The sequence below is a fragment of the Petromyzon marinus genome, chromosome 76 (genome assembly GCF_048934315.1).
Source record: "Petromyzon marinus isolate PM22_M1 ecotype Great Lakes invasive population chromosome 76, UKy_Petmar_22M1.pri1.0, whole genome shotgun sequence".
Taxonomy (NCBI): Eukaryota; Metazoa; Chordata; class Hyperoartia; order Petromyzontiformes; family Petromyzontidae; genus Petromyzon; species Petromyzon marinus.
This window is the reverse complement of record NC_133742.1, coordinates 5,501,611-5,519,965: the sequence shown is the minus strand read 5'-3', so window position 1 is coordinate 5,519,965 and position 18,355 is coordinate 5,501,611. Positions and strand designations below refer to the sequence as shown.

The window sequence follows — 18,355 nt, the reverse complement described above, 5'->3', positions numbered from 1 at the left end:
ACTACCATCACCACCAACACCACTACCACCACTACTACCACCACTACTACCACTACTACCACCACTACTACCACCAACACTACCACCAACACTACCACCAACACCACCAACATCACCACCAACACCAATACCACCAACACTACCACCAACACTACCACCAACACTACCACCAACACCAACAATACCACCAACACCACCACCAACACCACCAACACCACCAACAACACCACCAACACTACCACCACCAACACCACCACCAACACCACCACCAACACCACTACCACCATCACCACCAACACCACCAACACCACTACCACCACTACTACTACCACTACTACCACCACTACTACCACCAACACTACCACCACTACTACCACCATCACCACCAACACCACTACCACCAACACCACTACCACCAACACCACCAACACCACTACCACCAACACTTCCACCACAACTACCACCACTCCTACCACCAACACTACCACTATCACCACCAACACCACTACTACTACCACCACCACTACCACCACCAACACTTACACCATCACTACCACCCTCACCACCAACACCACCAACACCACCACCAACACTACCACCATCGCTACCACCCTCACCACCAACACCACCACTACTACCACCACTACCACCACTACCACCACTACCACCACCAACACCACCACTACTACCACCACTACCACCACCAACACCACCACTACTACCACCACTACTACCACCAACACTACCACTAACACCACCAACATCACCACCAACACTACCACCAACACTACCACCACTACTACCACCACTACCACCACTACTACCACCACTACTACCACCACTACTACCACCAACACTACCACCAACACTACCACCAACACCACCAACATCACCACCAACACCAATACCACCAACACTACCACCAACACTACCACCACTACTACCATCACCACCAACACCACTACTACCACCAACACCACTACCACCATCACCACCAATACCACTACCACCAACACCACCAACGCTACCACCACTACTACCACCAACACTATCACCAACACTACCACCAACACTACCACCACCACCAACAATACCACCAACACCACCACCAACACCACCACCAACACCACCACCAACACCACCAACAACACCACCAACACTACCACCACCAACACCACCACCAACACCACCACCAACACCACCACCAACACCACCACCATCACCGCCAACACCACCACCACTACTACCACCACTACTACCACCAACACTACCACCATCACCACCAACACCACTACTACTACCACCACCACTACCACCAACACCACCAACACCACCACCAACACCACTACCACCAACACTACCACGACTACTACCACCACTACTACGACCAACACTACCACCATCACCACCAACACCAATACCACCAACACCACCAACACTACCACCAACACTACCAACACCACCACCAACACTACCACGACCAACACTCCAACCAACACCACCACCACCAACACCACCACCAACACCACCACCAACACCATCAACACCACCACCAACACCACCAACACTACCACCACTACTACCACCAACACCACCACCACCATCACTACCACCAACACTACCACCAACACTACCACCACCAACACTACCACCAACACCACCACCAATACCACCATCAACACTACCACCAATACCACCACCATCACTACCACCAACACCACCACCAACACTACCACCAACACCACCACCAAAACCACCAACACCACCACCAACACCACCAACAACACCACCAACACCACCACCAACATCACCACCAACACTACCACCAACACTACCACCAACACCACCACCATCACGACCACCAATATTACCAACACCACCACCAACACTACCACCACCAACACTACCACCACCAACACCAACAACACCAACACCACCAACACTACCACCAACACCACCAACACCACCATCACGACCACCAACACCACCACCAACACTACCACCAACACCACCACCAACACCACCACCAACACCACCAACACCACCACCACCAACACCACCACCAACACTACCACCACCAACACCACCACCAACACCACCACCAACACCACCACCAACACTACCACCAACACTACCACCAACACCACCAAGACCACCACCAACACTACCACCAACACTACCACCAACACCACCAACACCACCACCAACACCACCACCAACACCATCAACACCACCACCAACACCACCAACACTACCACCACTACTACCACCAACACCACCACCAACACCACCACCATCACTACCACCAACACCACCACCAACACTACCACCAACACCACCACCAAAACCACCAACACCACCACCAACACCACCAACACCACCACCAACACCACCAACACCACCACCACCACCAACACTACCACCAACACCACCACCATCACGACCACCAATATTACCAACACCACCACCAACACTACCACCACCAACACCACCACCAACACCACCAACACCACCACCAACACTACCACCACTTCTACCACCAACACTACCACCAACACCACCAACACCACCACCATCACGACCACCAACACCACCACCAACACTATCACCAACACCACCACCAACACCACCACCAACACCACCACCACCACCAACACTACCACCAACACCACCACCAACACCACCAACACCAACACCACCAACACCACCACCAACACTACCACCAACACTACCACCAACACCACCAACACCACCACCAACACTACCACCAACACTACCACCACCACTACCACCAACACCACCAACACCACCACCACCACCAACACTACCACCACCAACACCACCACCAACACCAACACCACCACCAACACCACCACCACCAACACCACCACCAACACTACCACCAACACCACCACCACCAACACCACCACCACCACCAACACTACCACCAACCCTACCAACAACACCACCAACAACACCACCAACACCACCACCAACACTACCACCAACACCACCAACACCACCACCAACACCACCAACACTACCACCAGCACTACCACAAACACTACCACCAACACCACCAACACCACCACCAACACTAACACCAACACTACCACCAACACTACCACCAACACTACCACCAACACCACCAACACCACCACCAACACCACTACCAACACTACCACCACCAACACCACCAACACCACCACCACCAACACCACCACCAACACCACCACCAAGACCACCACCAACACCACCACCAACACTACCACCAACACTACCACCAACACTACCAACACCACCACCAACACTACCACGACCAACACTCCAACCAACACCACCACCACCAACACCACCACCAACACCACCACCAACACCATCAACACCACCACCAACACCGTCAACACCACCACCAACACCACCAACACTACCACCACTACTACCACCAACACCACCACCACCATCACTACCACCAACACTACCACCAACACTACCAACACCACCACCAACACTACCACGACCAACACTCCAACCAACACCACCACCACCAACACCACCACCAACACCACTACCACCAACACTACCACGACTACTACCACCACTACTACGACCAACACTACCACCATCACCACCAACACCAATACCACCAACACCACCACCACCACCAACACTACCACCAACACTACCAACACCACCACCAACACTACCACGACCAACACTCCAACCAACACCACCACCACCAACACCACCACCAACACCACCACCAACACCATCAACACCAACACCACCAACACTACCACCACTACTACCACCAACACCACCACCACCACCATCACTACCACCAACACTACCACCAACACTACCACCACCAACACTACCACCAACACCACCACCAATACCACCATCAACACTACCACCAATACCACCACCATCACTACCACCAACACCACCACCAACACTACCACCAACACCACCACCAAAACCACCAACACCACCACCAACACCACCAACACCACCACCAACACCACCAACACCACCACCAACACCACCACCAACACTACCACCAACACTACCACCAACACCACCACCATCACGACCACCAATATTACCAACACCACCACCAACACTACCACCACCAACACTACCACCACCAACACCAACACCACCAACACCACCACCACCAACACTACCACCACTACTACCACCAACACTACCACCAACACCACCAACACCACCACCATCACGACCACCAACACCACCACCAACACTACCACCAACACCACCACCAACACCACCACCAACACCACCAACACCACCACCACCAACACCACCACCAACACTACCACCAACACCACCACCAACACCACCACCACCAACACCACCACCAACACCACCACCAACACTACCACCAACACTACCACCAACACCACCAAGACCACCACCAACACTACCACCAACACTACCATCAACACTACCACCAACACCACCAACACCACCAACACCACCACCAACACTACCACCAACACTACCACCAACACCACCAACACCACCAACACCACCACCAACACCATCAACACCACCACCAACACCACCAACACTACCACCACTACTACCACCAACACCACCACCAACACCACCACCATCACTACCACCAACACCACCACCAACACTACCACCAACACCACCACCAAAACCACCAACACCACCACCAACACCACCAACACCACCACTAACACCACCAACACCACCACCAACACCACCACCAACACTACCACCAACACCACCACCATCACGACCACCAATATTACCAACACCACCACCAACACTACCACCACCAACACCACCACCAACACCACCAACACCACCACCAACACTACCACCACTACTACCACCAACACTACCACCAACACCACCACCATCACGACCACCAACACCACCACCAACACTATCACCAACACCACCACCAACACCACCACCAACACCACCACCACCACCAACACCACCACCACCAACACCACCACCAACACTACCACCAACACCACCACCAACACCACCAACACCACCACCAACACCACCAACACCACCACCAACACCACCACCAACACTACCACCAACACTACCACCAAGACTACCACCACCACTACCACCAACACCACCAACACCACCACCACCACCAACACTACCACCACCAACACCAACACCACCACCAACACCACCACCACCAACACCACCACCAACACTACCACCAACACCACCAACACCACCACCAACACTACCACCAACCCTACCAACAACACCACCAACACCACCACCAACACTACCACCAACACCACCAACACCACCACCAACACCACCAACACTACCACCAGCACTACCACAAACACTACCACCACCAACACCACCACCAACACTACCACCAACACTACCACCAACACTACCACCAACACCACCAACACCACCACCAACACCACCAACACCACCACCAACACTACCACCAACACCACCACCACCAACACCACCACCACCAACACCACCACCAACATTACCACCAACACCACCACCAACACCACCACCAACACCACCACCAACACTACCAACACTACCACCACCAACACTACCACCAACACCACCACCAACACCACCACCAACACTACCACCAACACCACCACCAACACCACCACCACCAAGACCACCACCACCAACACCACCACCACCAACACTACCACCACCAACACTACCACCAACACTACCACCAACACCACCAACACCACCACCAACACCACCACCAACACCACCACCAACACTACCACCACCAACACCAACACCACCAACACCACCACCAACACCACCACCAACACTACCACCAACACCACCACCAACACCACCACCACCACCAACACTACCACCAACCCCACCACCAACACCACCAACACCACCACCAACACTACCACCAACACTACCACCAACACCACCACCAACACTACCACCACCAACACTACCACCACTACTAGCACCAACACCACCACCACCAACACCACCACCAACACTACCAACACCACCACCAACACCACCAACACCAACACCACCACTAACACCACCACCACTAACAACACCACCACCAACACTACCACCAACACCACCACCAACACTACCACCAACACTACCACCAACACTACCACCAACACCACCAACACTACCACCAACACCACCACCAACACTACCACCAACACCACCACCAACACCACCACCACCAACACTACCACCAACACTACCACCAACACCACCACCAACACCACCACCAACACCACCAACACCAACACCACCACTAACACCACCACCAACACCACCACCAACACCACCACCACCACCAACACCACCAACACCACCAACACCACCACCACCAACACCACCACCAACACTACCACCAATACCACCAACACCAACACCACCACCAACACCACCACCACCAACACCACCACCAACACTACCACCACCACCACCAACACCACCACCAACACGACCACCAACACCACCACTAACACTACCACCAACACTACCACCAACACCACCACCAACACCACCACCACCAACACTACCACCAACACCACCACCAACACCACCACCAACACCACCAACACCACCAACACCACCACCACCAACACCACCACCAACACTACCACAAACACCACCAACACCAACACCACCACCAACACTACCACCACCAACACTAGCACCAACACTACCACCAACACTACCACCAACACCACCACCAACACCACCACCAACACCACCACCAACACCACCACCAACACCACCATGCCCTCTGTGTGTGTCTGAAGGTGCTGGTGGAGAAGGAGTGGATCTCGTTTGGACACAAGTTCTCTCACAGGTACCCTAGCAACTGGGTGTGTGTGTACGTGTGTGTGTACACGTGTGTGTACACGTATGTGTGTACGTGTGTGTGTGTGTGTGTACACGTGTGTGTGTGTGTACACGTGTGTGTGTACACGTGTGTGTGTACACGTGTGTGTGTACACGTATGTGTGTTCACGTGTGTGTGTGTGTGTGTACGTATGTGTGTACGTGTGTGTGTATGTGTGTGTGTGTGTACGTGTGTGTGTAAGTGTGTGTGTGTACGTGTGTGTGTGTAAGTGTGTGTGTGTGTGTACCTGTGTGCGTACCTGTGTGTGTACCTGTGTGTACCTACCTCCTCGCGGTGCCGGACGGGCAACTCTGTCGTGGACAGCGCTGTGGGGGGAGATCCAATTTTGATTGGCTCCTCCCCTCATGGCATATGTGTCCACCACAGGGGCTAAACGGGGGCTCTGGACGGGTGCGAGGGGCTGGTAACCCCTCCACCTTCAATTAATTACCACGAAACTACGAATGAAATATGTAACAACTAAGCTTGTGCCGGAGGCCCCGGGGGGCCAGGCGTCTATGACGTCTCCTGGCCAAACCCCAATTGGCGGAGCCAGGAGATTGAATACCTACCCTCGGGGCTACTCCAGAAACAACGAAAAGCCACTACGGTTGGCCACGTGGAATGTTCGAACGCTCACTGCAGAGGAGAGGCTGCCACTCCTCTGTCGGGAGCTGGACCGGTACCGCCTGGATCTATGCGGCATTCAGGAGGTCCGGTGGACCGGCTCTGGCTCCTGCCACCATGAGGGGTGGACAGTCCTCTACTCGGGGCAGCAGACTGCCAAACAACAGGGTGTGGGTCTTCTTTTGAACAAAAGAATGAAGGGGGCGTGGGAGCGTGGCGGTGAGGTGTGGGAAGCTGTAAGCCCCAGGCTACTTTGGGCTCGCCTTCCCATCAACCGGAGGCGAGGAATGGTGGTCGTGGTTACTTATGCCCCCACCGAAGATGAACATCCGTGGAGGGATGCAGGCAAAGCCGATGAGTCAGATGCCTTCTATGACCTCCTGTCACAGGTGCTGGCTAAAGTGGCCCCTCGGGATAGAGTCATCATGTTGGGTGACTTCAATGCCCGAGTTGGTCATGATACTGGCACCTGGTCTGGAGTGATTGGAGGGCATGGGCCAGATCAGCTCAATAACAACGGTAGGAGGCTGCTAGATTTTTGTGCAGCCCATGGGCTTGTAATTACCAACACGCTGTTCCGGCATCGGCGCATCCACACAACATCATGGATGCATGCCGGGTCCAAGCAAGAACATCTGCTGGACTACATAGTGACGGACCAGCGAATGCGAGCCCATGTCCTTGACACCAGGACCTACCGTGGAGCTGATCTGCCCTCTGACCATCGACTAGTCATCTGTAAGATGCGCCTGCCATTCTTCCACTCCGGTGGTGGGTGTACACCCAGGACCCCATTCCAACCTAAAGTGGCCTGGTCTCAGTTATCTGATGAAAGTTGCAAGCGAGAATTTCATCATCGCTTGCGGCTGGGATTGGCATCGTCCCCGACTCCTCCTGATGTCGAGGGTAAATGGGCGAGGTTTAGGACTGTGACTCATGCAGCTGCAATGGCTGCTTTGGGTACGCGGTCCAGACCTCCCCAGACACCCTGGATGACAGAGGAGTTGTTCACGATGGTTGAGAAAAAGCGACAGGCCCACTGTCATCGGCTACAGAATCCCACGTCAGAGAATGAGGAGGCTTACCGCAGCCTTCGCTCGGAGGTTCGGAGAGCCGTGAGGCGCTGCAAGGATGGGTGGTGGTCGCGGGTTGCTGAGGAGATGGAGTCTGCCTCAGTGACCCGTGATCACAAATCTCTATTTAACTCCATCAAAAAAGTAACCTGCAGCGCCACACCTATTACCATCATTAGGGGAAAAAACGGTGATCCAATTTCTGACCCCCAGGAACAGGTTCGCAGATTTGCTGAGCATTTCTGTGAGGTCCTGGGGGAGGGAAAATCCCTCAGCCAGGAAAACATCGCGGCACAAAGTGAGGATGACCCTGCTGAGGCTGCGGTGCCTCAAATATTGGATGAAGTCACCCCCTGTGAGTGGCTGGCTGAGGTGCCATCTGCTGAGGAAGTATTGAAGGCGATCCGGAGTCTGAGACCAGGAAAGGCAGCGGGCAGAGATGATCTCCCAAGCGAAATGCTGAGGGAGGGTGGCGTTTGTGCACAGACTGCCCTATATGACATCATAACAACAGTCTGGACCACTGGACGGGTTCCGCAGGATTGGAAGGATGCCCTGGTGGTCCCCCTTTTTAAGAAGGGGGACCGCACAGACTGTAACAACTACAGGGGCATCTCACTCCTCAGTGTGCCGGGAAAGGTCCTGGCAAGGATTATTCAGCATCGCCTTGCCAGGCACGCTGAGGAGAGGCTTGCGGAGCCCCAATGCGGTTTCAGGAAAGGGCGGTCCTGCACAGATGCCATATTTTCTGTCCGTCTGCTACAGCAGAGGTGTAGGGAATTCCAACAAGACCTACATCTCTGCTTTATTGACCTGGTCAAGGCCTATGATACCATCAGTAGGCCTGGGCTCTGGGTCGTTCTTCGTGCTTTTGGAGTACCTGACCCTCTGCTCACGATCATTAAGGACCTTCATGATGGTGAGCGGGCCCGGGTAAAACTACGTGGCCGGGAGTCAGAGCCATTCCCTGTACACCTTGGGGTGCGACAGGGATGTCCTTTGGCTCCCACATTATTTAACATCTATTTTGACCACGTAGTTCGTGAAGCCTTCAATAGCTGTACCGGGGGAATCTCCATATGGTACAGATATAATGGGAGGCTAATCGATGCCCGGGTGCGGTCAAGGGATGGCTCCCTATTGCTCAACCACGTTATGTATGCTGATGACTTGGTAATAGCTGCTCAGTCAGAGGAGGAGTTGGAGACGCTGCTGCTGAGACTGGAGCATGCCACTAAGAGGTGGGGCCTTACCATCAGCCCCACCAAAACTAAGCACCTGCCTGGGTATTTTGTACCATCGGACACTCCACCACCACAACTCCCAATCGGTGATGGGGCAGTTGTGGAGAGAGTGGAGAGTTTCCCATACCTGGGCAGTGTGCTTATGACTGGCTCCAGTTTAACAGCAGAGGTCTCACTCCGAATCAGTCGAGCGGCAATATCTTTTCATCGGTTGCGTAACGCTGTGTGGAAGCTACCTGGTCTGTCGCTCCGCACTAAGCTTCAGGTCTTCTCGGCCACGGTCATTCCCTCCCTTCTCTATGCTTGCGAAACGTGGACCCCCCGAATGGAACATCTTCGCCGGTTAGAAACATTTAGGCTGGCCTGCCTACGATCCATCCTGGGTTTAACCAGACTGGATTGTGTGAGGAGCTCACAAATCCTTGAAAGATCTGGGCAGGGTCCCATCGGTGAGCTCCTCCGGCAGGCAAGGCTGCGATGGCTGGGTCATGTAGCCCGCATGCCCGGCCACCGCATGCCGAAACAGCTTTTGTTTGGCCGGATTGAGGGGGCTAAGCGGGCGCGGCACGGGCTAGAGAAGAGATGGAGTGATGTGGTACAGGAGGACGTGGAGCTGAGTGGACTTGCCGATGACTGGTACCAGCGGTGTCAAGATCGGCCTCTGTGGAGGAGGCTCGTGAAGGATGCTACTGGGCAGTTGGAGGCAGTCGCCCTCCAACAACAACGGAGGGCGGAGGAGCGACGCTCACAACAGCGAGCGGAGCGCCGGGTGGCTAAAGCACAGCAGGTTGGCACAGTAGGGGGCACAGGTGGTGCATCAGCCAGTCATCTCAGTCAGTCGACCCGTGGCACCTGGGTCTGCCCCGTGACCTCCTGCCAGCGGGCGTTCGACACTTCACGTGGCCTCAGGGTGCACATAGCCTGGCACAAGCGTCGTGGTGACGTCACCGCCACTTAGTGGCGAATGGCGGTTGTTGTTGTTGTTGTGTATGTGTATGTGTGTGTACGTGTGTGTGTGTGTACCTGTGTGTGTGTGTACCTGTGTACGTGTGTGTGTGTACGTGTGTGTGTGTGTACGTGTGTATCTGTATATGTGTGTGTTTGTGTACGTGTGTGTGTGTACCTGTGTGTGTACGTGTGTGTGTGTATATGTGTGTGTGTGTACGTGTGTTTGTGTGTACCTGTACGTGTGTGTACCTGTACGTGTGTGTGTGTACATGTGTGTGTATGTGTGTATATGTATAAATGTGTACGTGTGTAAGTGTGTGTGTGTACGTGTGTGTACATGTGTGTGTGTATGTATGTGTACGTGTGTGTTTGTACGTGTGTATGTGTGTGTATATGTATATGTGTGTACGTGTGTGTATATGTGTGTGTACGTGTGTATGTGTGTGTGTGTATATGTGTATGTATATGTGTGTGTATGTGTATGTGTGTGTACCTGTGTGTGTGTACGTGTGTGTGTGTGTACGTGTGTGTACGTGTGTGTGTGTGTACGTGTGTACGTGTGTGTGTGTGCGTTGTGTGTGTGTACGTGTATGTGTGTGTATGTGTAGTGGTTAGCGCTACGCTGCGCTACAAACCTGGCTACGACCCGAGTTTGATTCCCGCTCACGGCCAACGCCACCGCCAGTGACGATTCTCTGAACCGGTCCTGGGCCTCCCCTAGGTCGACTCAGCCTCAAATGAGTTACCTGGTGGTGGTGGTGCAGTGAACATCTCCACAGGGGGAGAGACAAAGGCGGCCGGGCGTGGTGGTGGATCCGGCCACACCACCACCCACCTCTGTGTGTGTAGCCACAGTGCCGGTAGCCTTCATAGGTAGTGCTGCTTCTACTCGCTAACAGCACTTGCCCCTACAGCCTGTTACAGGCTACCTGGGGGAGCTTTGTCTTTGGTGTTTGATGGTAGTGATGATGGTGGTGGGGGTGATGGTGATGATGGTGGTGGGGGTGATGATGATGATGATGATTGTGGTGGTGGTGATGGTGGTGGTGATGGTGGTGGTGATGGTGGTGGTGGGGGTGATGGTGGTGGTGGGGGTGATGATGGTGGTGGTGGTGGTGATGATGATGATGATGGGGTGAATGGTAGTGGTGGTGGTGATGGTGGTGGTGGTGGTGATGGTGATGGGGGTGGTGAAAGTGGGGGTGGTGAAGGTGATGGTGGTGATGATGGTAGTGTTGATGATGATGATGATGGTAGTGATGGTGATGATGATGATGGTGGTGATGATGATGGTGGTGATGATGATGGTGGTGATGATGATGGGGTGAATGGTAGTGGTGGTGGTGGTGGTGATGGTGATGGGGGTGGTGAAGGTGGTGATGGTGATGGGGGTGGGGGTGGTGAAGGTGGGGGTGGTGAAGGTGATGGTGGTGATGGTGATGGGGGTGATGGTGATGGGGGTGAGGGTGGTGAAGGTGATGGTGGTGATGATGGTGGTGTTGGTGATGATGATGATGATGTTGGTGATGATGATGTTGGTGATGATGATGATGTTGGTGATGATGATGTTGGTGATGATGATGATGATGATGTTGATGACGATGACGACGACGGTGTTGATGATGATGGTGGTGGTGTTGGTGATGATGTTGGTGTTGGTGTTGATGATGATGATGGTGATGTTGGTGTTGGTGACGATGACGACGGTGAAGTTTGACCTCTCTCCCTCCAGGTGCGCTCACCTGGAGGGCGAGGGCAAGGAGGCTCTGGGGGAGCTTTGTCTTTGGTGTTTGATGGTGGTGATGATAGTGATGGTGGTGTTGGTGATGATGGTGGTGGTGGTGGTGTTGGTAATGATGATGGTGACGACGACGGTGTTGATGATGATGATGGTGGTGATGGTGATGGTGGTGATGATGATGATGGTGTTGGTGATGATGATGATGGTGTTGGTGGTGATGATGATGATGGTAGTGTTGATGATGATTATGGTGTTGATGATGATGATGGTGATGATGATGGTGTTGGTGGTGATGATGATGGTGTTGGTGATGATGATGATGATGGTGGTGTTGGTGTTGGTGATGATGATGGTGGTGTTGGTGATGATGGTGGTGGTGGTGGTGTTGGTAATGATGATGGTGACGACGACGGTGTTGATGATGATGTTGGTGATGATGATGATGGTGATGGTGGTGGTGGTGGTGTTGGTGATGATGACGACGGTGAAGTTTGACGTGTCTCCCTCCAGGTGCGCTCACCTGGAGGGCGAGGGCAAGGAGGCCTCGCCGGTGTTCGTCCAGTTCCTGGAGTGCGTCTGGCAGCTGGGTGAGCAGTTTCCCCGTGCCCTGGAGTTCTCCGAGAGGCTGCTGCTGCAAGTCCACGACCACGTCCACTCGTGCCAGTTCGGCAATTTCCTCGGCAACTGCCAGAGGGAGCGGCGGCAACTTCGGTGAGCGGCGACGGCGGTGGCGCAACAACAACAACAACAGCCGCAACCACAGCGACCACAACCACAACCAAAACTGCCACCACAACCACCACCACAACAACCACCACAACCACCATAACCGCAACCACAACCACCATAACCACCACCACAACCACCACAACCACCACAACCACCACCACAACCACCACCACAACCACCACCACAACCACCACCACCACAACTGCCACCACAACCACCACCACAACCACCACAACCACCATAACCGCAACCACAACCACCACAACCACCATAACCGCAACCACAACCACCACAACCACCATAACCACCACCACAACCACCACAACCACCACAACTACCACCACAACTACCACCACCACAACCGCCACCACAACCACCACAACCACCACCACAACCAGTGACAGTGCAGCCACCACCACAACCACCACCACAACCACCACCACAACCACCACCAGTGACATTGCAGCCACCACCACCACAACCACCACCAGTAAAACAGTGATACTCCAGCCACCACCACCACCGCAACCACTACAACAACCACCACAACCACCACCACAACCACCACCACAACCACCATCACAACCAACACAACCACCATCACAACCACCACAACCAGGGGTTGAACCCACGACCTCCTGCGTACCAGGCGAGGTAGTCAACATCTCTCAGTGTCTGGGATTGAACCCACGACCTCCTGCGTACCAGGCGAGGTAGTCAACATCTCTCAGTGTCTGGGATTGAACCCACGACCTCCTGCGTACCAGGCGAGGTAGTCAACATCTCTCAGTGTCTGGGATTGAACCCACGACCTCCTGCGGTCCAGGCGAGGTCGTCAACATCTCTCAGTGTCTGGGATTGAACCCAAAACCTCCTGTAGATCAGGCGAGGTAGTCAACATCTCTCAGTGTCTGGGATTGAACCCACGACCTCCTGCGTACCAGGCGAGGTAGTCAACATCTCTCAGTGTCTGGGATTTAACCCAAAACCTCCTGTAGATCAGGCGAGGTAGTCAACATCTCTCAGTGTCTGGGATTGAACCCACGACCTCCTGTGTACCAGGCGAGGTAGTCAACATCTCGCCACCGCCATTTTCCCCGAACTAGCACTTGCCCCGGCGGCATTCGAAGGCTACGGCGCCTTCATCTTTGCCTTTATGATCCCCGCAGCATTGAGGAGCGCACCCATTCGCTGTGGGCTCACCTGTGGGAACAACGAGCTACATTCACAAACCCCCTCTACCGCCCGGAGGACTCTCACCACTCACTCACCGCCTTGTGGCCTGATACCTCACCCTGCCTCTTCAAGTGAGACTCACCACCACTCACTCACTCACTGTCTCACTCACTCAATCACTCACTCACTCAATCACTCACTCAATCACCCACTCACCCACCCACTCACTCACCACCCACTCACTCACTACCCCGCTCGCTCACCCACTCACCCACTCACTCACTCACCCACTGTCTCACTCACTGACCACTCACTCACCGCTTTGTGGCCTGACACCTCACCCTGCCTGTTCAAGTGAGACTCACCACCAATCACTCACTCACCCACTGTCTCACTCACTCACTCACTACCCCGCTCATTCACTCACTCACTCGCTCACTCACTCACTCAATCACTCACTCACACACTCACCCACTCACTCAATCACTCAATCACCCACTCAATCACTCACTCACCCACTCACTCAATAACTCACTCACTCACCACTCACTCGCTCACTCACACACTCACCACTCGCTCGCTCACTCAATCACTCACTCGGTCACCACCCACTCACTCACTCACCACTCGCTCACTCACCACCCACTCACGCACCCATTCGCTGTGGGCTCACCTGTGGGAACAACGAGCTACATTCACAAACCCCCTCTACCGCCCGGAGGACTCTCACCACTCACTCACCGCCTTGTGGCCTGATACCTCACCCTGCCTCTTCAAGTGAGACTCACCACCACTCACTCACTCACTCACTGTCTCACTCACTACCCCGCTCACTCACTCAATCACTCACTCAATCACTCACTCACTCACGCACTGTCTCACTCACTCACTCACTGTCTCACTCACTCACTCAGTCACTCACTCACTCACTTAATCACTCACTCACTCACCCACTCACTCAATCACTCACTCACCACTCGCTCGCTCACTCGCTCACTCACTCACCACTCGCTCACTCACTCGCTCACTCACTCAATCACTCACTCACCCACTGTCTCACTCACTCAATCACCCACCCACTCACTCACCGCCCACTCACTCACTCACTACCCCGCTCGCTCACTCACTCACTACCCCGCTCACTCACTCGCTCACTCACTCACCACTCACTCACCACCCACTCACTCACCACTCGCTCACTCACCACCCACTCACGCACCCATTCGCTGTGGGCTCACCTGTGGGAACAACGAGCTACATTCACAAACCCCCTCTACCGCCCGGAGGACTCTCACCACTCACTCACCGCCTTGTGGCCTGACACCTCACCCTGCCTGTTCAAGTGAGACTCACCACCACTCACTCACTCACCCACTGTCTCACTCACTACCCCGCTCACTCACCCACTCACCCACTCAATCACCCACTCACCCACTCACTCACCCACTCACTCAATCACTCACTCAATCATCCACTCAATCACTCACTCACCCACTCACCCACTGTCTCACTCACTCAATCACCCACCCACTCACTCACTCACTCACCCACTGTCTCACTCACTCACTCGCTCACTCACTCGCTCACTACCTAGCTCAATCACTCACTCACTCACTCACCACTCACTCACTCACTCACCACTCGCTCACTCACTCGCTCACTCACCACCCACTCACGCACCCATTCGCTGTGGCCTCACCTGTGGGAACAACGAGCTACATTCACAAACCCCCTCTACCGCCCAGAGGACACTCACCACTCACTCACCGCCTTGTGGCCTGACACCTCACCCTGCCTGTTCAAGTGAGACTCACCACCACTCACCACTCACTCACTCACTCGCTCGCTCACCCACTGTCTCACTCACTCACTCACTCGCTCACTCACTCACTCACCCACTGTCTCACTCACTCACTCAATCACTCGCTCACTCACTCGCTCACTCACTCACCCACTGTCTCACTCACTCACTCACCCACTGTCTCACTCACTCGCTCACTACCCCGCTCACTCACTCACCCACTGTCTCACTCACTCACCACTCACTCACTCACTACCCCGCTCACTCACTCACTCAATCGCTCACTACCCAGCTCACTCACTCGCTCACTCACTCGCTCACTCACCACTCACTCGCTCACTCACTCAATCACTCGCTCACTCGCTCACTACCCCGCACGCTCACTCGCTCACCCACTCACTCACCCACTGTCTCACTCACTCACCCACCCACTCACTCACCCACCCACTGTCTCACTCACTCGCCACTCACTCACCGACTTGTGGCCTGACACCTCACCCTGCCTGTTCAAGTGAGACTCACCACCAATCACCACTCACTCGCTCACTCAATCACTCACTCACCACTCACTCACCCACTGTCTCACTCACTCGCTCACTACCTAGCTCAATCACTCACTCACTCACTACCCCGCTCACTCACTCACTCACTCGCTCACTCACTACCCCGCTCACTCACTCACTCACTCACCCACCCACTGTCTCACTCACTCACCACTCACTCACCGCCTTGTGGCCTGACACCTCACCCTGCCTGTTCAAGTGAGACTCACCACCACTCACTCGCTCACTCGCTCACTCACTCGCTCGCTCACTCACTCAATCACTCACTCACTCACTACCCCGCTCACTCATTCACTCAATCACTCAATCACTCACTCACTCACCCACTGTCTCACTCACTCAATCACTACCCCGCTCAATCACTCACTCACTCAATCACTCAATCACACACTCACTCAACCACTCACTCATTCACTCACTCACTCGCCACTCACTCACTCACCACTCACCCACCACTCACTCACCACTCACCACTCACCCACCACTCACTCACCACTCGCCACTCACTCACCACTCACCACTCACTCACCACTCACTCACCACTCACTCACCCACTCACCACTCACTCACTCACTACCCCGCTCAATCACTCACTCACTCACTCACCCACTCACTCAATCACTCACTCACTCACTCGCCACTCACTCACTCACCACTCACTCACCACTCACCACTCACTCACCACTCACCACTCACCCACCACTCACTCACCACTCACCACTCACCCACCACTCACTCACCACTCACTCACTCACTCGCCACTCACTCACCACTCACCACTCACTCACCACTCACTCACCACTCACTCACTACTCATTCACTCACTCACCCACTCACCCACTCACTCACTCACCACTCACTCACCCAGCTCGCTCTGTGAGAACTTGTGTATGAAGGCAGTGAACCAGTCCATAGGTGAGGATCACTCACCACTCACTCACCACTCACTCACCACTCACTCACCACTCACTCACTCATTCACTCACTCACCACTCACTCACCACTCACTCACCACTCACTCACCACTCACTCACCACTCACCACTCACTCACCACTCACTCACCACTCACTCACCACCCCACTCACCACTCACCACCCCACTCACCACTCACCACCGCGTGGTTGTGGCTCAGGTTTTGGCGAGGAATGTACAACCGCTTTGAGACGGGGATGCACCCACGTCAGTCGGTGAGCGAGATGCTCACCACGCTCACCACACGCAGCCGCAGCCTACAGCAGGAGGTGGAGCAGCTGGAGCAGGTGAGTCGCTCACCAGGTCGCTCACCCGCTGACCCACTCACTCACCACTCACTCGCACACTCACCCACTCGCACACCCACTCACTCACCCACTCACCCACTCACCCACTCACTCACTCGCACACTCACTCACTCACCCACTCACTCACCCACTCACTCACCCACTCACTCACCCACTCACTCACCCACTCACTCACCCACTCGCACACTCGCCCACTCGCCCACTCTCTCACTCACTCACTCACCCACTCACTCACCCTTGCCCACTCGCC

General features: G+C 54.5%; 2 protein-coding genes across 2 annotated transcripts in view; both read left to right on the top strand.

Moving 5' to 3' along the window:
- LOC116958362 (phosphatidylinositol-3,5-bisphosphate 3-phosphatase MTMR6-like) overlaps positions 1-13,270 on the top strand; it is a 51,086-nt gene extending 37,816 nt beyond the window's left edge. Inside the window, exons 8-9 of the mRNA XM_076056588.1 lie at positions 6,840-6,889; positions 12,547-13,270. Of these exons, the coding sequence (XP_075912703.1) occupies positions 6,840-6,889; positions 12,547-13,270 (774 nt within the window). The remainder of the gene's footprint in view (positions 1-6,839; positions 6,890-12,546) is intronic.
- Positions 13,271-15,115: 1,845 nt separating this feature from the next.
- LOC142907261 (uncharacterized) overlaps positions 15,116-18,355 on the top strand; it is a 6,027-nt gene continuing 2,787 nt past the window's right edge. Inside the window, exons 1-2 of the mRNA XM_076056550.1 lie at positions 15,116-15,237; positions 17,958-18,084. Coding sequence (XP_075912665.1) covers positions 17,971-18,084 — 114 coding nt within the window. The 5' untranslated portion in view covers positions 15,116-15,237; positions 17,958-17,970. The remainder of the gene's footprint in view (positions 15,238-17,957; positions 18,085-18,355) is intronic.